General features: G+C 41.3%; 1 protein-coding gene and 1 pseudogene across 9 annotated transcripts in view; both read right to left on the reverse strand.

Annotated features, from left to right (window-relative positions):
* Positions 1-25,228, reverse strand: part of itpr1b (inositol 1,4,5-trisphosphate receptor, type 1b) — a 542,905-nt gene that overhangs the window by 135,680 nt on the left and 381,997 nt on the right. For all 9 annotated transcript variants that reach the window (XM_072280628.1, XM_072280634.1, XM_072280631.1 and 6 more), the window contains one exon: positions 14,236-14,358. In XM_072280628.1, coding sequence (XP_072136729.1) covers positions 14,236-14,358 — 123 coding nt within the window. The remainder of the gene's footprint in view (positions 1-14,235; positions 14,359-25,228) is intronic.
* On the reverse strand, positions 4,478-5,658 carry LOC140211294 (eukaryotic translation initiation factor 4E transporter pseudogene; annotated as a pseudogene).

The following is a 25,228-nucleotide window of genomic DNA, read 5'->3' on the forward strand; positions in this document are numbered from 1 at the left end:
CTCAAGTCGTAAAATGGAAGGTCTAACAGTGGACTTAATAACCACTCAGATTATTCAGTCATGCAGAAATAGGGGAGTAGGATATTCAAACAATCCTCTTTCCCTCCAGCTTTCTCACTTGCTACAAGGCAGAGGAAAACAAAATACATTTACTGGGCAGGGCAGTGCAAAACTTTATTAAGTGTGGGGAATGGAACATGGGGCCCGGCATATAATGTTTACTAAACCTTCAAGAAAGAAAAAGCCTTTTGGCAGACTGGATATGCATTTTTTCTGCAACCACAAGAATGTTACACTTAGTAATGTATTATCTTGCAGTATGCTTTTGAACACTACAAGCTCTGATATTTATTAAGTAAACACTGGTTGCATTTACTTAGTATTCAAACATTGGATCAAGGATTAAGGAGAGGCTATTGATTATACAGTAGCTTAGACTTTTCTCTCTAACATAATAGCCAATGGAAATATAGAAGGGTGGGATTTCTCTAAGCTTAATCAGGGTATCTTGATTTCTTACTTCGCTCTCCACTGGGACACTTATAGCACTATATGAATGTTGTTCCCCATTTTCTGCCCTACAGCAGATATTCTTGGTGGACTGTATAACAAATTGCAAATGTTGGAAACAAAATTACATAATAACACACTGCATTAACGTCAAACTTAATACGCACATCCATACACTTGGAGCTTCTGGCAGACAGGAAAGAAGTAACAGCCTTTAAATTAAAGAAAAATAATGGACCCCTTTGCTATATTCCATCTCTATGTAGACAACACACCAAAAATAATGGAATTAATACAAGCAGGTGGCTCTATATGCTGTAGTATAGAAAAGTATAGCACATAGATGAAAACTTCATATCTGAGTTAATGCCAGACTGGAGACAATTATAGACAGAAGAGAGACAACAGATGCTGGAAATTTGTAGCAACACACAAGAAGTGCTGGAGGAACTCAGCAGGTCAGGCAGTACCTATGGAGAGAAATTAACAATTGATGTTTTAGACCAAGACCCTTTAGACCAGGACATCAGGCCAAGCTAATAAATGCCAATGAACAGAGGGTCAACAGATGAACAGGAACTAGTGTCAGAAATGTCGAGCCATGGCTGAAGCAGTAACAAAGCTGCATTGATCCTCTGTGGTTGCTCAAATTTACAAATGCACAAATGCACAAATTTAAAAGATGAACAAGTTCTCCTAAATGCCCCAGTTGGTTAATATAATTTCCTATATATATTGTCTTTCTAACATTGCACAGTGTGGAAGCTTGGTGTGCACAAATTGCTCGTGCCAGTCCCTATGAAGTATTTGCTTAGAACTGAAGGAGATTTGGAACAGCCACAAGTTATGAACAGCACTGTATGAATGCAAGATATGTTTTGACTCCTCCATATCATCACCTCCTCCCACTCCACTGTCTTCAACAGGCTATCTTCAGAACGCACTGTAGCTGATGAGAAATTTCTCTCTCCCAATAGAATATTATGAATATCAATTGCACTAAGTTTCAGTCTTCACCACAAACTCCTGACTGAGTTTCTGACCCCATTTCCTCTCCAGTGCTAAAACTATTTACTTTTATCCCATAATAATATCTATCTCTGCCGTATGATTGCTGCTCTCACAATCTACACCCCACTCATTCAAAGTGCTGCTGCTCATATTTAATTTCACAACAACTCCAGTTAACCTACTAGCTTTTTTGATCAACTCACATTGGTGCCTGGTGTGGCTATATCTCACATTTTAAACATTTTCATCCATGAGTTGCATCATGCTGCAGCCTTGCCTTTCCTCATCACTGTAACCTTCTTCAAAACCACAAAGCTCCACCAACATTCCTTACTTTCAAGTCTAGGCTCCTTATTAGCTTACATTTCCCTTATCATGTCATTTGTGGCCATGCCTTGGCCCCAAACACGACGTCCTTCCCCAAATCTCATCTCCATCCCTTTCCTTTAGATAGTCCTTAAAATAGTCTTCATTGACTAAGTGGTAGTTCTCTACAGGGTCAGCGTCCACTTTTATTTGAAAAGGTTCCTATGAGGCGAATGGTGTTCTAAAACGTCAGTGCTGCCACATATGCTCAGTGGCCATTTTGTGAGGTACACCTGTCCTTTAATACAAATATCTAGTCAGTCAATCATGTGCCAGCAAGTCAATACATAAAAGCAAGCGGACATGTCAAGAGGTTCCATTGCTGTTCAAACCAACTATCAGAATGGGGAATAAATATGTTCTAAGTAACTTTGAACATGATTGAATGATTAACGGTGTCAGACGGGGCAGTTTGAGTATCTCAGAGATCTCCTGGGATTTTCACGCACAACAGTCTCCACAGTTTACAGAGAATGGTGCAAACACTTTATAAAAAAAAAATCCAGTGAGCAGAAGTTCTGTGGGCAAAAAATGCCTTGTAAATAAGAGCTCAGGGGAGAATGGCCCAACTGATTCAAGCTGACAGGAAGGCATAAGTCACCAAATAACCACCCATTACAACATGAGAAAATCTGCAGATGCTGGAAATTTGTGCGTGTTACCATCACAACCATGGTGTGTAGAAGAGCATCTCTGAATGCACAATGCATTAAATCTTAGGTGCAGAAGGTATCTAATAAAGTGGCCACTGAGTGTAGTTACATGTCCTCGTTGCCCATTATGTCAACATTTGACAAACAGGGAGTATACAAACAAAATGAATCTTGTCTTCCCATTTCAGAGCAACACACACACACAAAATGCTGGACGAACTCGGAAGACTAGGCAGCATCTATGGCAAAGAGTAAACAGTCAAAATTTAGGGCCGAGACCCTTCTTCAGGACTGGTGAAGGGTCTTGGCTCGAAATGTCCACTGTTTACACTTTTCCATAGATGCTGCCTGGCCTGCTGAGTTCCTCCAGCATTTCATGTGCGTTGCTTTGGATTTCCAGCATCTGCAGGTTTTCTTATGTCTGCGTTCCCATTTCAGAACATGGTGCTCCTAATAAAAAAGAAAAATACTATCCCCAATACATGGTTTAAAAAAAACATTTAGTTGCCAAGACTGAAAACCAACTAGAATCCTGACATAAAGGAAATGCACGTTAGACATGACATAGATTTTATTATAGCGCTATGTGAACCTGCCTAAAAGATCAACCACAAAGTTAACAGCAGAATGAAAATATATTTTGAAACTTGTGAAATGAATAATGAACTCAACGCAGGTTGCTTTTCAAGTGTAGATTATACAGTATATTGTGTATACAACTTGAGCCAGGTCAAGTGTAAAACGTGTAATTCAAGATAGTGAGCCACTGGAGCATTGTTGCCTTGTGCCATCATTTCAGTCCTCAAAAAAATAGAACATTTACAGCTATCCTCTACATTCTGAGCTGAAGTGGCAAGGAGGACATGCACAGAAGCTTCTTGGAAAGAGTTTAAAGAGCATTCATGTAAATTCTTCTGCAAAGCACAACAACAATATGCAAAAAAGCACCTATGTGAGTCAGTTACAAGATTCACCCATTGCGTCATCAACTTTATAAAGTCACACGGTATACAAGTGTCCTGCACCGTTAACTTCTTTGAGGACTATTGACATTTTGCGAGAAGTCAAACTTCTCTTCCTTGCAGACTCAAATTGGCTTATGGATGTTATATTCACGTCAAAAATGTCAGTCTCAGACCAACTTTCTTTTTCTGGAGGGAGCACTGATTAAAATAAAAGAGAACACCCCAACTTTGATGACGACAGTCAACAAGAGGAACAGAATCATGAAAATGCAACAGTTTCATTTCCTCGCCACTAGAGAAACGTGCTGCCAACTGTTAAGTTTGTGGTACTGGGAAGCCGGGTGGCCATGAATAACAAACATGAGAGACGGAAAGGTGAGGAACAAATGTGCTGCTGTTCATTTTTAATTGTAAGTCACCTACCCAGAAAACGCTCTCACATTATGTTCAGTATGTGACATACAGGGAGGCTCAACAGCAACCCGCAAGGGTCAAAATATACATGAATATATAACATATCCTTCCCCCCATGTTTTTAATGATTTCTACCCTTTTCCACACACAGGCCAACTTTAATATTGAATGGAGAAATCAAATACAACCAAACTTTTTTTCTTAATAGGGAAAGAGAGTAAACTGCCTCTATTCCCAGACATAACCCTAGGGATTATTCTGCCCCATGAGCTGAGGCTCAGTGAATAAACTAGAGATTTAATCCATCTGGAGGCAGCCTGTTTCAGTGAGAGTATGACCAACCTGGCAAAGACGCCAAAGTTATTTTAACTCTCGGTGGTGTATGTATAGATCCTAGCCTGGGTACTGCATTGTCAGTATAGGGCAACTCAGAAAGCAAAGCTGATGGAAGACGAATGCCCTTGCTGATTAAGGACTGGTGTGTGATGATTCTGACTGCCAAGCAGGTCACCTAGAATATCTGGGAACGGCAGTCACATTGCAGGTGGTGGTAGAATTTCAGGGGATTTTTGATTGTAAAGACAAAGTTCCACTTGCCTTCAAGCTGTTAACTAGTTTAGTGAAAAGAGTTATATCTATGCCTTTTTTTACTATTTGTTTAGGACCGGATGACACAATTAGCGTCTGTTCCAGATGTTCCACCGCGAATAGAGTGGCAAGCTTCCTCTCAAATTTCATTTCGAGACCTTTCAGTTCTGCTTCCACCTCTTCCACAGAGAAAAACCACCCCAGTCTGTGAACTCTTCTTTCGGCTCTCCTTGTTGACAGTAAAACTAAACAGCAGTGGTTTCACATCCACATTTGCTTTTCGCTGCATTTCTAAAATATCAACCTTTTTTGTTAATCTCCCTATCACCTTCTCATGATGGAATAGGAGCAAAGTAGTTTCCATGCTATGAAACAGATATTGGGATCCTCTGCTCCCGACCATCATGTCTGTCAAGTTTTTCATGTGGGATAGACTGTAGGCTGCTGGAGCGACTACCTGGTTGAATTAAATTATTTGAAAACCATTGACTGGGTGACATTGGTCCTTCACCAAGCACCTCTTCAATCATTGTTGCTAGTCCACGTACACTTTTCTCCAAGATGAAAAACTCTTTGAATTCAAAGTCCCCCAATAAGGATTTAGAGATTCAATCAGGATTGTTTCCTGAGGAACTTCTTGATCAGCTTCTAATGCAGAAGGAGTACACATCTCTGCTTGGGCAGCACCATTGCATTCTATACCTTCTTTAAGGGTTTCTGATTGCTTCCTGCATCCTATTGCCCATCTTGGATCCTCCAATAGCACTTTATCATCAAAGGGTGTCAGTTCTATTGGATCTATTGCCTAGTGGGGTCAGCAGTAAACTATTCTGCTTCCTCTTCAGTATAGGAATTACATTGCTTACACTCACCAAAAACACATTTGCCATCATCAAGCTTTCTCCTAAAGCACATTCCCCTGTAGTCGCATTCCCGTCCTTCTCTAATATCTCTATCACAGAAGTCTTTGTCTGTGTCACCACAATTAAAGGTTCTTGATGTTGTGATGCACCCACTTCCAATTCTCTGTTTGCAATTTAATCATGAATATTTTCATTCTCTTTATTTTCCAATGGGCTTCCAATGGAATATTGGAAGTATTGGTCACATGACAGCCACCAGCAAAGCTTCAGCACAAGGACTGAGTACATCAAGGTCTTCCTTTATTCTTCATCATGGCACCTAGTCAGAGGGAATCATCTATTACCACTCCAATAGTCACCCTCTGTCTTCTCCCACAAAGCCAATGCCTAATCCAATCTACTACCTTCAATGCAGAGTGACTAAATCTTCTTGACCAACATCCCATGTGGGATTTTGTCAAATACATCACTCCACTACCTAAAGTCCATGTAGATAACATTCACTGCCTTGCCTCCACCAACTTTCTTGGGAACTTCTTCGAAAAACTCTGTAATACTGGTTAGGAATGACCTATCCACATGCTGAGCCGTGCTGACTATCCCTGTGCATCCAAGTTCTTATATATCTGGTTCCTTAGAATACCTTCCAGAACTTTCCCACTAATGTCAGGCTCACTGACCTGTCCTCTTTCAGGTCTCGTTTATCCTCTTCCATTTTCATGCCACTTATGTCATCCCCCTCTTTCTTTTCCACGTCATCTGATGAATCCTCTGTTTTCATATCTCCATTGACTCCTTTCTCTTTGCTCTTCCATTTGTCAAGCTGGGCTTTGCTCTTTGCATCTACTTTTACAAACAGCTTTTTGTCTCCCACTTGAAGTTCTTGCAATAAACTTAATGCACACAGAGTAAAGAATGGTTCCTTACATTCACAAAAGCCGAATGCTTGCAACTTTCCTGAAACTCCTTAAGCTCTCTCCAAGCTTAAAAACAAGCCATATTTTGAAAGCAACTGCTTGATTAATACATCAGAAGCTTTCTCAGATACAGTACGTATAAAACATATTCATCTCCCTTGGAAGTGTTCACGTTTTATTGTTTACAACATTAAATCACAGTGGATTTAATTTCATTGTTTTTGGACACAGATCAACAAAAAAACTCTTTCACATCAAAGTGAAAACAAAGTGATCTAAATTAATTACAAATATAAAACACAAAATAATTGATTGCCTAAGTATTCACCCGCTTTAATATGACACACTGAAGCATCATTGGTGCAGCCAATCGGTTTTAGAAGTTACATAATTACAGCAGTTAAATGGAGATCACCTGTGTGCAGTCAAGTTGTTTCAATTGATTGTAGTAAAGATACATCTGTAAATGGAAGGTCCAATTGCTGGCGAGTCAGTAACCTGGCAAAAACTACACCCTGAAGACAAAATAATATTCCAAGCAACTCCGCAAAAAGGTTATTGAAAAGCACAAGTCAGGAGATGAACACAAGAACATTTCCAAGTACAGCTAAGTCAATCATCAAGAAATGGAAAGAATATGGCATAGCTGTAAATCTGCCTAGAGCAGGCTGTCCTCAAAAACTGAGTGACCGTGCAAGAAGGGGACTAGTGAGGGAGGCCACCAACAGACCTATGACAACTCCGGAGGAGTTACAAACTTTAGTGGCTGAGATGGGAGAGACTGCACGTACGACAACTGCTGCCCGGGTGCTTCACCGGTTGCAGCTTTATGGGAAAGCCACTGTTGAAAAAACTCACATGAAATCTTGGCAAGAGTTTGCCAGAAGGCATGTGGGAGCCTCTGAAGTGGTTCAGGTGTTCTATGTCTGATGAAACCAAAATTGAGCTTTCTGGCCATTAGACTAAAATGCTACATTCATCATAAGCCAAACACCGCACATCATCAAAAACACACACACCATTCCTACCATAAAGCTTGGTTGTGGCTGCATCATACTGTGGGGATGCTTCACTGCAGAAGGTCCTGGAAGGCTTGTGAAGGTAGAGGGTAAAATGAATGCAGCAAAATACAGGAAAATCCTGGAGGAAAACCTAATGCAGTCTGTGCAACTGTGACTTGGGAGAAGACTTGGTTTCCAAGAAGACAATGACCCTAAGCATAAAGCCAAACCTGCACAGGAATGGTTTAAAAACAACAATGTCCTGGATTAGCCAGTCAGAATCCGGACCTCAATCCAATTGAGAATTTCTGGCTTGACTTGAAAAGGGCTGTTCACTCATGATCCCCATGCAATCCGCAGTTTTGTAAAGAAAAATGGGGGAAACTTGCAGTGTCCAGAGTTGCAAAGCTGATAGGGACCTATCCACAGAGACCCAAGGTTGCAATTGCTGCCAAAGGTAAATCTACTAAATTCTGACTTGAAGGGGGTGAATACTTATACAATCAATAATTTAGTGTCTTATACTTGTAATTAATTTAGGTCACTTTGTAGAGCCCTGTTTTCACTTTGACATGAAAGTATATTTTTCTGTTGATTAGTGGCATAAAAGCCAAATTAAATCCACTGTGATCGATGTTGTAAGACAATAAAACAAGATAAGTTCCAAGTGCTGTGAATACTTTTTATAGGCACTGAATGTTGCCTACAAAAAAAACTGTTGTAGTCGACCCACTGCTTTTGTCACTCACTATTCCTCTGAGTAGAGTGGCCCTTCCTTCGTCCAATATGCTTTCCAAACAGAAGCACAGATGTTGGCACAAACACGCGTTTGCTCTCTGTTGGGCAAAAGTTCGTGGTGTACAGCATGGAGACAGATGTGACATCATCCAATACCTTTCTTAATTCACTTTCAATTAATTCTATGACAAGGGAAGTGGCTTGCAAATGGTGGATAGATCTCTAATCAAGTTGTAGTTGTCTCAGCCAATCACAACCCCACAATGCTGGTCCCCCTGTTTTTACCCCATATCAGCTCAATGGGGCTTGCTATTTGTTATATTTCACTGTTATAAATGCATTCCCACAGAAATGATCTTTTCTTCAGTATAAATTCTTAGTTGGATATCTGCGGGCTTCAGTGCTCGATCTTTGAAATGCCGTTCAGTCATTTTGTGGAATGACTGATACAGCTGAGCCAGCCTCCAATTCCTTGTTAATTAATTTGCCACTCACTTCTGGTGCAAGCCATATTGCTCATCTATTGTTAGTTTTCACACTTTAATCTCAAGGTTACTCAGTCCTGTGTCACTGTCATCATTATCAGATTTTTCATCAGTAATACGCAGATTAGTGATCTTTTTGAGACTGCAACTTGACTTACTTTTTCTCTTCCTTGTGCAGTCCATTTATTTTTGTCTGCCTGGCATGCTCCTTGTATGTGTCCTACTTTGTTGCATTTGCTGTAAGTTTTGTCTTGATATCAGGTGTATATAAGCCCTGCCACAATGGTAACACAATTTGTTCGATCAGGCACGCTTTCAATTAGGCACCGCAATTTACTCATGCTCACTTTCATCCCTGACTGCAACTGAATTGCGTTTCTGTCTGCTGTTTCCATTCATAAAGCAATTTCAGCTGCTCTTTTAAATGCAAGTTGTGCTTCAGTTAAGAGCTGTTTTTGAATGTTTTCTTGTTAGATTCCACAAACCAAAAGGTCTCTCAGTGCATCATTAAGCCCATTACTGAACTAACAAAGCTCAGACAAACTATGTAATTTAGCCACGCAAGCTGAGATTCTGACTCCCCTTCCTCCTGATTCTGGTTTATGAAACCCAATGTATTCTGCAGTCAACAGTGGTTTTGATTCTAAGTGTTCCTGCATTACTTTTATGATATCAGCAAAACTCATTTCAGCTGGTCTGGCTGCAGCAATCAAACTTCAAGGTAAACTGTATGCCTTTAAACCCAATGCACTAAGCAAAAATGGCATTTGTTTTTCACTGGTATTCCACTGGTTTTAAAATACTCAATCCGTTCAATATATAAAATCCAGTTAGCTGTTGTGTAAACACATCAATCTTTCCGATGTACCAAGCCATTTCTGCTCTTTTTGTACGTTTCAATTTTATGTGATAAATAAACTTGAAGCTTAAAGTCCAGCATTTGCCAAATGGTCCCAGAAAAGGGAATATTCAGGAAAAGAAAATGTTCAAAGTCTGACAGCCAGGTGACTTGCAACATTGAATGGAACCAAAAAGAGCAAAAGGTTTTTTTTTGTTGAGAAGTTGCTCAAATAGTTTCAATTGCTTTAAATGATCCTCAATATTCATAGCCATTTTGAGTGTTTGTGCACCAGATTTTAAACACAATACTCTAAAAGATGAACTTTTTATTTCATCTCTTGCTTTTTTTTTCTGGGGGGGTGGGGTGTGGGAGTTGTAAGTATGGACATTGTTCCTGAGCCTTGCATGTATTGCCTATTACCCTTGAGCTACCTTCCTGAATCCCTGCAGCAGGTCCGATATTGTGCTATTGAGTTAACAGTTCTAGTACTTAGATCTGGAGCTGGTCTCTCAGGTTACCAGATCACCTATTCTAGTCCACACAGGGAGACTGATCCAGGCAAATTCTAATCTACAATAATCCCTGCAGAGAAAACAAGAGGTTATTACATTATTTTCATCTTGTGACAGTTGATTCAATAAATTATAAGAGTCACCAGGAAGGATTTTTACTATGCTGGTTAACCCCTGCAAGAGACTTGGTTAAATGCTGCCTCTATATCATGGGCAGTCATCCCACCTAGAGTCCTAGAGTTATAGAGTCAGACAGCATGGAACAGGACCTTGGTCCAACTGGTCCATGCTGACCAAAAACCCAATTTGCCTATGTTTGGCCCAAAACCCTCAGTTAATGGTAAGAGCCCATGGTATAAAAGCTGCAGCTTTCTGATCCATGTCCTTTTTAAATGTTGGTAGTTCTTTCCATACATTGGCCACTCTTTGGCTAAAAACGTGGCTCCTTGGGTATCTCCAAAATTTCTCCCTTCTCACCTGAAACCTATGCCCTCTAGTTTTTGATTCCTCGTTCCTCAGAAAAAGGCTTGCACACCTAACCTCTCTATAACCTGAATAATTTACATACCTCTATACAATCCGCCCCCCTTCGTTATCCTATACTCCACTGAGAAAAGCCCCTAGCTCATCAACTGCTCTCTATGACTCAGCCACTCATCCCTCTCCACAACTCAACTGCTAACCTCTGGAACTTAGCTCTTTGGTCCATGCTTAAACAAAACCGTGATTTGGTGTGAAGCTGAGTGACTTAGTGAAACCCAAACCAGATGTCAGTCAGCAGATTATTGTTGGATTGCACCATCATTGAAGCTCTCCACTCCATTTCTGATTACTTCGTTTGGACTGAGTGGACAATAATTAACTTTAATGTATTGACCCTGGAGTTTTGTAGATAAGAGTGTAACTGGACAATTTTCCTCGTCGGAGGTAAATTTCCTATGAGGTAGAAGCAGTAAGTAGCTGGCCACATGGTCCTATTTATACACAACAAAAACAATTCAAGGGATCTGGACTTCACAGGCTGAACCAATGTTTAGTTACTCATCTTGTGTTAGGCTTGTGGGGATGGTAGTGAGCTACCATCTTTGTACTGTGAGTTTACTCACAATGTTGTTCGGGACAAAGTTATGCAATTTTAACCAGGTGATGGTGAAGTAATGGTATATATTTCCAAGTCAGGTTTGTGTGTGCCCATTTCACCATTCAATAATTTTTATATCCAAACCCATCTCCTGTTCCAACTCCAAATGCCTAAACAAATTCCCTTGCTATCTGAAAATGTGTCTGTCTCCAACATAAATATCTTCAGTGACAGCCTCCATTACTCTTTGCACCAATTCTTATTGCAATGTTACATTACTGAGATACAGAACAGGGAGAGTTTGCATTCATCATGTTACCTTACTTAATTTCACTTTTGGTGAGTGAACCAAGAAACCGAAGGAAATAAATGCACTAAAGTTTATAGGAAAGTACAAGAACTTTCAAACCATGTGTGCTGTGGGTTGGAACAAAGCCAAAAGCGTTAAGCCCAAGAGCAAGTGCGATTCATGTAGCGGTTGACTAATAATATGAAAAAACAGCCTTTTATTCAGTGCTTGGGGAAACCAGAGCAACTCTGCAAACAGGTTTAGTCAGGATTTTTCTTTTCTTATCCAGATAGCAATTAAAGCACTGCATCTGAAGTGCCATGATTAAAGTACTGGTAGGAAATGTATTGATCAATTGTTGAACACTTTCACAAATAGTAGCAAGTAGATGCCTCACTCATTTCTTCATTTAATAATAATGGGAAAGAGTACTAATACTGAACATAACATTGGGGATAATATCCTTGCTTTTTGGAAGAATGATATAGGGTATGAGAAGTCAGGCACCATCACAGTTTAACATCTCATGCAATAGGCAAAATCTCTCACAATGTAGCTCTTCCTCACTGTTTTGCTAAATTGAATGTTATGCTCAAGTCTTTGATGTGAGCCTCAATCTTCAGATTCAGAAACAAAACTATTAGAAATACCATTTCAGAACAGATTCAACAACTGTATGCTGTTATCAGTTTACATTTAAAATTTTTACTGACAATTATAGTTTTATTATTCTAGGATATACTAAAGTGGTTTTATTGAACAAAGCTATGACTCAAACATAATGCATGGCACAGAGATAGCAAATGAATGGATGAGATTTGGTTATAGAAATCTACAGTCCCGAAAAACATCAGTTCGTTCCAAACTATTCTGAATTAACACAATCTTCCTGAAGGATGATTAAAATGCAAGGCCCTTCAGTGCTGGATTTAGGAGGGCATGCACTGTGGCACAAGTGTCCAGCTCAGTACTGGAAAATCACTCCACTCTCTGAGAAGGGAGGGAGGCAAAAGGTAGGAAATTATAGGCCAGTTAGCCTGACTTCTAGATGTTGAAGTCCATTATAAAGGATAGGGTTTTGGGGTACTTGGAAACACATGATAAAATAGACCAAAGCCAGCACGGTTTCCTCATGGGGAAATCTTGCCTGACAAATCTGTTAAAAAATTGTTTTTGAGGAAAAGAAAACTGGCAGCATTGACAAAGCAGGGTCAGTGGATGCTGTTTACTTGGATTTTCAGAAGCTTTGGACAAGGTGCCACAGATTAGGCTTTTAAACAGGAAAGATAATAATATGGTTAGAAGATTAGCTGACTGGCTGGAGGCAAAGGATGGGAACAATGGGGTGCATTTTCTGGTTGTTTGCCGGTGACTAGTGATGTTCTGCCGGGGTTGGTGTTGGGATGGGATCACTCCTTTTCATGTTAAATGTCAGTGATCTGGATGATGGAATTGATGGCTCTGTGGTTTTAAGTTTTGGGGATGATACAAAAATAGGCTGCAGAAAAGGTAGAGTTGAGGAAGCAGGAGACACATTAGGAAAATGGGCAAAGAAGTGGCAGATGGAATACTGGAAAAAGTGTATGGTCATGTATTTTGACAGAAGGAATAAAGGCATTAACAATTTTCTAAATGGGGAGAAAATTCAGATCAGAGGTGCAAAGGACTTGTGAGTCCTTGTACAGGATTTCCTAAAGGTCACCTTGCAGGTTGAGTTGGTGGTAAGGAAGGCAAATGAAATGTTAGCATTCACTGTGGGAAGACAAGAATATAAAGGCATGGATATAATGCACAGGCTTTATAAGGCATTGGTCCAACTGCATTTAGAGTGCTTTGAGGAGTTCTCAGGCCCTTATCTAAGAAAGGATGTGCTGGCATTGGAGAGGGTTCAGAAGAGGTTTACAAGGATGATCAGGGGAATGAAAAGGTTAACACACGAGGAGAGTTTCATGGCTCTGAGCTTATACGCTCTGGAGTTTAGAAGAATGAGGGGATCTCATTGAAATTTATTGAATATTGAAAGGCCTAAACAGGGTGGACATGCAGAATCTAGGACCAGAGGGCACAACCTCAGAATCAAAGGGCATCCCTTTGGAACAGAAATGAGGAGGAATTTTGTTACCTAGAGGGTGGTGAATTGGTAGAATTAATTATCAAAGACAAATAATTGGGTATATTTAAAGTGGAGGTTGATAGGTTCTTGATTAGTAAGGCGTCAAAGGCTATGGGGAGAAGGCAGGGCAATGGGGTTGAGAAGGATAATAAATCAGTCATGATGGAATGGCAGAACAGACTCAATGGGTTGAATGGCCTAATTTTGCTCCAATGACTTACAGTATGGTCTGTGGATTTACCTCAGGTTTAAAACAGAATAATGCTGCAGGTTTTCTAACTGCATTCTGGTCTGGACATTGCATTAGAAATGATGGTGAAACAGTATGCAGAGTATTGTGTGTGCAGACTAGCAATTTGTCAGATAATTATTTTAATATCTTCTGCTATTTACAACAATGAAAATTATATTTCAACTCTTGCGATGTGGAATATTAAGCTGAAATGTTTATTTTACATCTGCAATACATTTTTACTGTTAAATCTGTTCCTTTGTTCTGGTTCTGTGTCTGTGGGAAAATGGCTGCTCAATCATCTAGATAACAACACCTTCACAAGCCTCAGAAATCCCCTTCTGTTGACGTCTGGCACAGACTCACTTTAAGAAATGTGAAATCCACTCAACTCCATGGTGGCTTATTCAGATTTAGTCTGCAATCCACTTAATCTATCATATATTTCAGTTCAAACTAAGCAATGAGGAAATGAGCTCATAGTTTATAAACAGTATGGAATCCACATCTTTGATGGTGAAATACACTGGCACGATCTATTAACAATATTGTGGAAGTCTAAAATGGAGGCAAACAGCTTTGTTTTCCATTCTCCTTCAATTAAAACAGCTGCACAAATTACCAAACTCATTGAACACAGATTAACGTGACATTACCTCCTCGGGCGCCCTCAAAGGGGTAGAACAACGCAACCAACAGGTTCATGAGAACGGCTAGATTGAAGGAAATGCTGCTCCAAAATGTCATGTTGCGGGAACACCAATACAAAACCGGCTGTCCTGTTAGAACAAAGTAAATGGGTTTACAATGGGTTCAGGTCTTCAATTAGATACAAAATTTATAATTACATTATATTTTTCAATAAGTATTTCAGACAAAATGATGGGCAGATAAGGAAGATTTGGAATAAACATTACCAAGGTAAAATGTAATTGCATTTCTATTATACCTTTCATGACTTAGATAATCAAAAAACACTCTGGAGTCAATGAAATACTTGCTGAAGCATAATTAAGCCCTTAATGCAGCTAAGATGGTAGTCAACTTGTGTACAGCAAGCTACCATGAAGAGCAATCAGCCAATGATCTATTTTAGTGACAGATTCAGGAGAGCTGGAGCCCAGTTAATACATTAATGGCATCCAGCATAGGAACAAAGGGAGGCTTTTCAACCAAATGTTACCTGTTCCACTATTCCATCAGACCACAGTTAATCATCATCTTAATTCAATGTGCATACCTTAGCTTCCATTTTGCTTCAGATCCTCATGTTATAAAAATGCATTTTCAGTTTTAAAGTTTCAACAGGCATAACATACATAATCTGTTGGTAGAACATATGCTACATCACATGCCCATTTGTTTGAAAGATTGCTTCCTATGGTCCTGATAGTCCAGTGCTATTTAACATTGTATCCTCTTTGTCCTGAGCTCCCTAACTCAAAAACATAGCTTCTCCACAATTTCCCTAGCAAATCCATTTTAAGCACAAAGTTTGACATTTATATCATCCCTCAACTTCCCTCCTTAGGCAATATCTTAATTAATTTTTAAATTCAAAGTTCAAGAAGTTCGAAGTAAATTTCTATCAAAGTGTATATATGTCACCATATACAACCCTGAGATTCATTCCCTTGTGGACATTCTCAATAAGTACACAATAGAATAATAATCACAATGGAATCAATGAAAGACCGCACCAACCTGGGTGTCAACCAGTGTGAAAAAGACAACAAATTGCAAATACAAAAAGAAATAATAATAAATAAGTAAACAATAAATATCAAGAACTTGAGATGAAGAGTCTTTGAGAGTGAGTCCACAGGTTATGGGAACATTTCAATGATGGGGCAACTGAAGTTATCCTCTTTGGTTCAAGAACCTAATGGTTGTGGGGTAATAATTGTTCATGAACCTGGTGGGGTGAGAGTCCACAGTCCTGTACCCTTTTCCTGGTGGCAGCAGCAAAAAGAGAGCATGACCTGTGTAGTGAGGGTCCCTGAGGATTGATGCTGCTTTCCCGCGACAACACTTCGTGTAGATGTGCTCAGTGGTGGGTAAGGATTTACCCCATGATGAACTGGGCTGTATCATCTACTTTTTGTAATATTTTCCATTCAAGAATATTGGTGTTTCCATTCCAGGCTGTGATGCAACCAGTCAATATACTCCCCACTACATATCAATAGAAGTTTGTCAAAGTTTCAGATGTCATGTTGAACCTTCACAAACTCCAAATGAAGTTTCCTTCATAGTTGCATTTGCGTACTGGACCCAGGACAGGTCATGAGAAATGATAACATCAAGGAATGTAAAGTTGCTGACCCTCTCCACTTCTGATGAGGACTGTCTCGTGGACCTCTAGTTTCCTTTTCCTTAAGTTAACAATCAGCTCTGGTGGTCTTATTGACATTGAGTAAGAGGTTGTTGTTGTGGCACCAATCAGCCAGATTTTCAATCTATATTATGATACTTCACCAGCTTTAAAATATCTGTCAGCCAGTAATTACCCAAATACTGTCTATGTTCAGCCCATCAAACTAATATGCACCTAATCAATCTATTATTCCAAAATGTCTAAACAGGGATCAATTGTTATCAAGCTGCAGAGACGTTCTTTCTGACTCCTTGCAGCTGACACTCTTTGACAGAATGCATTAATAATTGGCTGTTCTCACTCAAAAGGTTTTATCTTGAGACAGTCAGGTGATGCCCCAATGGGTTTGATGCTTCTTATGCCAGCAGCCAAGCAGAGAAGCAGCATGGCCCATCAAACCCGGCTGTCTACTTCACAGTTCTGGGAGCTCCAACCATTGATCAGTATTCCAAAACAAAAAGCAATAAAGCTGTACTATCCTAATTCATTGTGGATATTACAAATATAGTCCCATATTATTTATTCAGCATTCAAATTTCTTATAGACAAACAGAACACTACTATTAATAATAATAACAAAAATACTGGAAAATCTCAGCAGGTCAAAAAGTATCTGTGGTAAAAGAAGCAGAACCTGAAATTTTACAAAGGAGCTTGGACCTGAAATGTTAACAAGTTTCTTTCCACAGATGTTGCCTGACCTGCTGAGTTTTCCCCCAACATTTTCTGTCTGTATTGGAAATTCAAACAGCTGCAGTTTAAAAAAAATACTCACCACCATTCACATCAGTTAATATAAACACACCATTCTTTAACTGTACTTCACAACATAGGTCTGCTTTGTCTTCTAACCTAATAAATCACTTGTGACTTAAGGATCAGATGAATGTAACTCAATTATTTATATTGTTTTTCCTTAAAGTCAATAGCATATTCAGATGAAAGTTTAATATTAGGACAGTATTTAAAGATACATGAACAATAAAAAGCAAAAGGTGAGAGCTTTGATCATGTGGGAAAAATCATTTTGCTTTCAGCACAGAAACTAGATATTTGGCCTCTCATGGCCTTGGGTTATCTGCTTAGCTGTACTTTCTTAATCAGTCCTAATGCAGGTTTTTCTTTCTCAGCTATTTATCCCCGAATTTTCCTCCACCTCCCTTTCAGATCGTGCATTCCAGATTATAACAGCTGTGTAAAAGGAAATCTTATCATCTCAATAGTGTTGATTCCAATCATTCTTTAACACACATGCATTAAACTAACATTGGCTCAGAACTTTTGTAACTCAAGTGAAAGCTTTACACATTAGGAATCAAATAAGTCGCCTCTTAGCAGGAGTGGATGAAAATAACCTTGAATTGTTTTAAAAGAAAAGTCAGGATGTAATCAAACAGATCTTATGTAACCCAGTGATGAATTTGCCACCCTCCAAACATCTGGTACAACTCCTGGGGCCAGTAAGTACACAAAGATCACCAAAAGCATGACTTTCTCTTGTTTTCCTCAATGTCTCTGTTGGGAGGGGGGGGGGGGTGTCTATAGAATACACCCAAAAGAGTGATTGCTCCCTTCCTGTTTCTGACTTCCACTCATACCGGCTCAGTAAACCTCACAAAGAAATGCCATTTCCCCCACCTCTTAACCCCTTCCCTGTCCCAAACCCCAGAACATTCAGCAGCATTCCTGTCCCATTGACAACCATGTCTCTGTAATGGCCACAATACCGTTCCATGAACTGACCCAAGCTCTGTTCCTCAGCCTTGTTCCTGGTAATTCTCACATTGAAACATAACATTTCAATCCATCCAGCTGACTGTATTTATGCCCTATCCACTGCCTACATTTCCTCATAGTCTCTGTGACCTTCACACAAACTGCTCCATCCTCTGAACTATCATACTGGTTCCTATTCCCCTGCCAACACGGTTTGAACTCTCCCAACAGCTCTAGCAAACCTGCCCATACAGGACATTGGGCCCCTTCAAGTTCAAGTGCAACCTGTCCCTTTTGATTAGGTCATACCTTCCCTAGAAGAGATCCCAATTATCTACGAAGCTGAAACCCTGTCCCTGCACTAATTCTTCAGCCACATGTTTATCTACTATATCATCCCTATTCTTAGGGCTTAGGCAGAAACGGGCGAGGCGAGGAAGGTTTGGTATTCATTTTTTTTTGTTGTTATTTGAGGAGAGGGGCAGTATGAGTGTGAGGGCAGTTTGTTGTTCTCGGTGCCGGATGTGGGAGGCCCTGGAGTCTCCAAGCCTCCCGGACGTCCACATCTGTGCCAGGTGCGCCAAGATGCAGCTCCTGAGGGACCGTGTTAGGGAACTGGAGCTCGATGACCTTCGTCTGGTCAGGGAGAGTGAGGAGTTGATAGAGAGGAGTTACAGGCAGGTGGTCACACCGGGGCCACGGGAGGCAGACCAGTGGGTCGGTTAGGAGGGGGAAGGGGAAGAGTCAGGTAATAGAGAGTACCCTGGTGGCTGTGCCCCTTGACAATAGGTACTCCTGTTTGAGTACTGTTGGGGGGGACAGCGTACCTGGGGGAAGTGACAGTGGCCGTGCCTCCGGCAGAGTCAGAAGGGTAGGGAAAGGAAGAGGAGGGCTGTTGTAATAGGGGACTCGATAGTAAGGGGGTCAGACAGGCGATTCTGTGGACGCAGTCCAGGGACCCGGATGGTAGTTTGCCTCCCTGGTGCCAGGGTCCGGGATATTTCTGATCGTGTCCAAGATATCCTGAAGTGGGAGGGTGAGGAGCCAGAGGTCGTGGTACATATAGGTACCAATGACATAGGTAGGAAAAGGGAAGAGGTCCTGAAAGGAGAATATAGGGAGCTAGGAAGGGAGTTGAGAAAAAGGACCGCAAAGGTAGTAATCTCGGGATTACTACCTGTGCCACGCGACAGTGAGAGTAGGAATGCAATGAGGTGGAGGATAAATGCATGGCTGAGGGATTGGAGCAGGGGGCAGGGATTCAAGTTTTTGGATCATTGGGACCTCTTTTGGCGCAGGTGTGACCTGTACAAAAAGGACGGGTTACACTTGAATCCTAAGGGGACCAATATTCTGGCAGGGAGATTAGCGAGGGCTACTGAGGTGACTTTAAACTAGAACGGCTGGGGGGTGGGAATCAAATTAAAGAGGCTAGGCGAGAAGAGGTTAGTTCACAACAGGGGGATGGGAACCAGTGCAGAGAGACAGAGGGGTGTAAAATGAGGGTAGAAGCAAAAAGTAGTAAGGCGAAAAGTAAAAGTGGCAGGCTGACAAATCCAGGGCAAGCATCAAAAAGAGCCACTTTTCAACATAATTGTATAAGGGCTAAGAGAGTTGTAAAAGCGCGCCTGAGGCTTTGTGTGTCAATGCAAGGAGCATTCGTAACAAGGTGGATGAATTAAAAGTGTAGATTATTATCAATGAATATGATATAGTTGGGATCACAGAGACATGGCTTCAGGGTGACCAAGGATGGGAGCTCAACATTCAGGGATATTCAATATTCAGGAGGGCTAGACATGAAAGAAAAGGAGATGGGGAGGCGTTGCTGGTTAGAGAGGAGATTAACGCAATAGAAAGGACGGATATAAGCCGGGAGGATGTGGAATCGATATGGGTAGAGCTGCATAACACTAAGGGGCAGAAAACGCTGGTGGGAGTTGTGTACAGGCCACCTAACAGTAGTAGTGAGGTTGGGGATGGTATTAAACAGGAAATTAGAAATGTGTGCAATAAAGAAACAGCAGTTATAATGGGTGACTTCAATCTACATGTAGATTGGGTGAACCAAATTGGTAAGGGTGCTGAGGAAGAGGATTTCTTGGAATGTATGCAGGATGGTTTTTTGAACCAACATGTCGAGGAACCAACTAGAGAGCAGGCTATTCTAGACTGGGTATTGAGCAATGAGGAAGGGTTAATTAGCAATCTCATCCTGAGAGGCCCCTTGGGGAAGAGTGACCATAATATGGTGGAATTCTTCATTAAGATGGAGAGTGACATAGTTAATTCAGAAACAAAGGTTCTGAACTTAAAGAGGGGTAACTTTGAAGGTATGAGACGTGAATTAGCTAAGATAGACTGGCAAATGACACTTAAAGGGTTGACGGTGGATATGCAATGGCAAGCATTTAAAGATCGCAAGGATGAACTACAACAATTGTTCATCCCAGTTTGGCAAAAGAATATATCAAGGAACGTAGTGCACCTGTGACTGACAAGGGAAATTAGGGATAGTATCAATTCCAAAGAAGCAGCATACAAATTAGCCAGAAAAAGTGGCTCACTTGAGGACTGGGAGAAATTCAGAGTTCGGCAGAGGAGGACAAAGGGCTTAATTAGGAAGGGGAAAAAAGATTATGAGAGAAAACTGGCAGGCAACATAAAAACTGACTGTAAAAGCTTTTATAGATATGTGAAAAGAAAAAGATTGGTTAAGACAAATGTAGGTCCCCTACAGACAGAAACAGGTGAATTGATTATGGGGAGCAAGGACATGGCAGACCAATTGAATAATTACTTTGGTTCTGTCTTCGCTAAGGAGGACATAATCTTCCAGAAATAGTAGGGGACAAAGTGTCCAGGGAGATGGAGGAACTGAGGGAAATACATGTTAGTAGGGAAGTGGTGTTAGGTAAATTGAAGGGATTAAAGGCAGATAAATCCCCAGGGCCAGATGGTCTGCATCCCAGAGTACTTAAGGAAGTAGCCCAAGAAATAGTGAATGCATTAGTGATAATTTTTCAAACCTCTTTAGATTCTGGACTAGTTCCTGAGCATTGGAAGGTGGTTAATGTAACCCTACTTTTTAAAGAAGGAGGGAGAGAGAAACCAGGGAATTATCGACCGGTTAGTCTAACATCGGTGGTGGGGAAACTGCTAGAGTCAGTTATCAAAGATGTGATAACAGCACATTTGGAAAGCGGTGAAATCATCGGACAAAGTCAACATGGATTTGTGAAAGGAAAATCATGTCTGACAAATCTCAGAATTTTTTGAGGATGTAACTGGTAGAGTGGATAGGGGAGAACCAGTGGATGTGCTATATTTGGATGTTCAAAAGGCTTTTGACAAGGTCCCACACAGGAGATTAGTGTGCAAACTTAAAGCACATGGTATTGGGGGGAAGGTATTGATGTAGATAGAGAATTGATTGGCAGACAGGAAGCAAAGAGTGGGAATAAACGGGTCCTTTTCAGAATGGCAGGCAGTGACTAGTGGGGTACCGCAAGGCTCAGTGCTGGGACCCCAGTTGTTTACAATATATATTAATGACTTGGATGAGGGATTTAAGTGCAGCATCTCCAAGTCTGCGGATGACACGAAGCTGGGCGGCAGTGTTAGCTGTGAGGAGGATGCTAAGAGGATGCAGGGTGACTTGGATAGGTAAGGTGAGTGGGCAAATTCATGGCAGATGCAATTTAATGTGGATAAATGTGAAGTTATCCACTTTGGTGGCAAAAACAGGAAAACAGATTATTATCTGAATGGTGGCCGATTAGGAAAAGGGGAGGTGCAACGAGACCTGGGTGTCATTATACACCAGTCATTGAAAGTGGGCATGCAGGTACAGCAGGCGGTGAAAAAAGCAAATGGTATGCTGGCATTTCTAGCAAGAGGATTCAAGTACAGGAGCAGGGAGGTACTACTGCAGTTGTACGAGGCCTTGGTGAGACCACACCTGGATTATTGTGTGCAGTTTTGGTCCCCTAATCTGAGGAAAGACATCCTTGCCATAGAGGGAGTACAAAGAAGGTTCACCAGATTGATTCCTGGGATGGCAGGACTTTCATATGATGAAAGACTGGATGTACTAGGCTTATACTCGTTGGAATTTAGAAGATTGAGGGGGGATCTGATTGAAACGTATAAAATCCTAAAGGGATTGGACAGGCTAGATGCAGGAAGATTGTTGCCGATGTTGGGCAAGTCCAGAACAAGGGGTCACAGTTTGAGAATAAAGGGGAAGCCTTTTAGGACCGAGATTAGGAAAAACTTCTTCACACAGAGAGTGGTGAATCTGTGGAATTCTCTGCCACGGGAAACAGTTGAGGCCAGTTCATTGGCTATATTTAAGAGGGAGTTAGATATGGCCCTTGTGGCTAAAGGGATCAGCGGGTATGGAGGGAAGGCTGGTACAGGGTTCTGAGTTGGGTGATCAGCCATGATCATACTGAATGGCGGTGCAGGCTCGAAGGGCCGAATGGCCTACTCCTGCACCTAATTTCTATGTTTCTATTCTTAACTTCACTGGTGCATGGTACAGGCAACAATCCAGAGAATACAACAACTGAAGTACTGCCTTTTAGATTCCGACTTAGCTCCCCATATTCGCTCTTCAGAACTTCATCCCTTTTCCTAACTATGTCATTGGCACCAATATGTCCCATGACTTCTGGCTGTTCACCTTTCCTTGTAGGAATACTGTGGACCAAATCTGAGACGTCTCTTACCTTGGTCCAAGAAGGGAACCATCTGGTTATCTCTTTCACACAATCATCTGTCTGTTGCCCTAGCTATTGAATCCCTAATCACCACCACTCTCCTCTTCCTCCCCTCCCTTTCTAAACCCCAGAATTAGACTCAGTGAAGAGATCTGTTTGCTGCAGCTTTCCCCTGGTAGGTGCTCCCCCCACCCCACCCAATAGTATCCAAAGTGCTATTGAGGGGATTCACCACAGGGGTACTATGTGCTTTCAGCCTATTTCTTCTTTCTCTCTCTCTCTCTCCTAACTGAAACCATCTACGTGCCTCCTGCGACTTGGGTGTGACTGCCTTCATGTAGCTCCCATCAGCTCCTCATTCTCCCAAATGATCTACAGATCATCCAGTTCCAGTTCCCTAACATGGACTGTAAGGAGCTGTAGGCAGCTGCTCTTCTTACAGGTGTAGTCACCAGAGGCACTGGAGGTCTCCCAGCCTCCCACATTGTGCAAGAGGAGCACAATACTACCCTGGGATCCATTCTCATTGTCCTACCTATGGAATAATAAAGAAAGAAAGAAACATGACAGGAACCTAATCCTAGTCTCAACCTCTTCTCACCAAAGCCACTTAAGCCAAAGAGAGTTTCCCCTCTGTAACTCTGTCCGCTCCCAAAATAGCTGTTCCACTTAAACCTAGCTTCCTTCGTGGCCCCTGCCAACTGTCTAATTATTTGACAGATTTACAAAGGAACAAATAGTCCTGACAGCCTCTGCTTTTTATATCTCCTGCTTCTTGTAACAAATAATGGCATCTGCTAACCAAAATGGAATAGAAAGTACCGACTGGTATGTGGCTTGAGGTGCAAGGGAAAATGAACAGTATATTAGATGGCAGCGCCTGGTTTGATGCCACCTATAACAAATGCATAGCTTTCTTGTGGGTTTTCAGAAAGCATACAAGAATCTTCTCATTGCAAATTACATTGGTGCTTGCTTTCCTGTTCGGTCAATTTGACATTCAGCTCATTAATTCTATGCTAGCTGTCAGAGCAATCTTATCAATCATATTCCCCCACGATGAGCCACAGCCAGTAACCACTGCACCATTACTCCAATCAATTTGATGTACAGATCTTCTGAAGATACATTCTGTAAGATTTTACTCAACGCTCAACCCAATTCCTTTGTAGATTTTTCTTGTGCATCTACAATAGCTCCCAATAACTCCACAGGACCTTCAAAGTTACAACATGCTCTCACCCTAGAATGCTGGCACCCGTCCTGCGGTTCCAAACTACCCAGGCCAACAACTGGAGTGCAGTCAGACTCAGATCCATTTGCTTTGACCTGATCAATTTGACCTTGGATGGTGATCTGAGTGGAGATGAACACGAGGCAAATGAAAGCAAAATAAATGTGATTGCATTTTCAAGATTGGATTGCTCTTTTGTCAAGTGTTCATAATGCTATTTTATAAGGAAGTAAGTTGTAAGGACCAGATAGGGTGGATGTGGGGAGGATGTTTCCTATGGTGGGGGTATCCAGAACTAGAGGGCACAGCTTCAAAACTGAGGGGTGACCTTTTAGAACAGAGATAAGGAGGAACTTTTTTAGCCAAACAGTAATGAATCTGTGAAATGCCCTGCCACAGACTGCAGTGGAGGCCAAGTCTGCGGGTATACTTAAGGCAGAAGTTGATTGTTTCTTGATCAGTCAGGGCATCAAAGGATACGGCAAGAAATCAGGTGTATGGGGTTGAGTGGGATCCGGGATCAGCCACGATGGAATGGCTGAGCAGACTCGATGGGCTGAATGGCCTGATTTTGCTCCTCTGGTTTGTGGTCTTAAGTTATGGTTCAGCTCATTGTTGCCGAACCACAGTTGGAAACCAGACACATCATTACACTCTGTTTGAGTGTGTCCATTTAATATTGTGTACATGAATACTGAAAAGGCTTTTGATAAAGTACCATCTCATGGACATTGGTTCTATCTGATTTTGTTCAAGGCACAGCAGAAGAGAGAATACATTGGCTCAGAGAACAGAATGTGGCAGTGAACAACTGGAAGGAATATACAGCAAGTCTTCACTGTGGGTGCTTCCTTTGATAAAAATGACCTGGAAATGGAAGCAAAGTATGATTTCAAATTCTGTAGAACGTTTAAAATCATTCTAAAAGGATAGATAGATTCCATAGTGCCTGATGAACAGGATGGGCAAAGCAGGATAAATCTAAAACATTAAACCTTAAATGATAACTTTCCAGAGAGAACTCAGTATACACCCAGAAAGTTTTCAGAATCAGATTCATCAGAATAACGTGGGCTGCCTTAACGACTATCACTCGGTAGCACGCACATTGACATTGATGAAATGCTTTGAGAGGTTGGTCATGACTAGACTGAACTCCTGCCTCAGCAAGGACCTGGACCCATTGCAATTTGTCTATCGCCACGATAGGTCAATGGCAGACGCAATCTCAATGGCTCTCCACATGGCTTTAGACCACCTGGACAACACAAACACCTATATCAGGATGCTGTTGATCAACTATAGCTCAGCATTTAATACCATCATTCCCACAATCTTGATTGAGAAGTTGCAGAACCTGGGCCTCTGTACCTCCCTCGCCAATTGAATCCTTGACTTCCTAACCAGAAGACCACAGTCTGGGTGGACTGGTGTTAACATCTCCTCCTCGCTGACGCTCAACACTGACGCACCTCGGGGGGGCGGGGTGTGTGCTTAGCTCACTGCCCTACTTTCTGTAGCTTGGCATAAGTCAAATACCATCTATAAATTTGCTGATGATACAACCATTGTTGGTAGAATCTCAGGTGGTGAGGAGA

Source organism: Mobula birostris, chromosome 16, assembly GCF_030028105.1.
Source record: "Mobula birostris isolate sMobBir1 chromosome 16, sMobBir1.hap1, whole genome shotgun sequence".
Lineage (NCBI taxonomy): Eukaryota > Metazoa > Chordata > Chondrichthyes > Myliobatiformes > Myliobatidae > Mobula > Mobula birostris.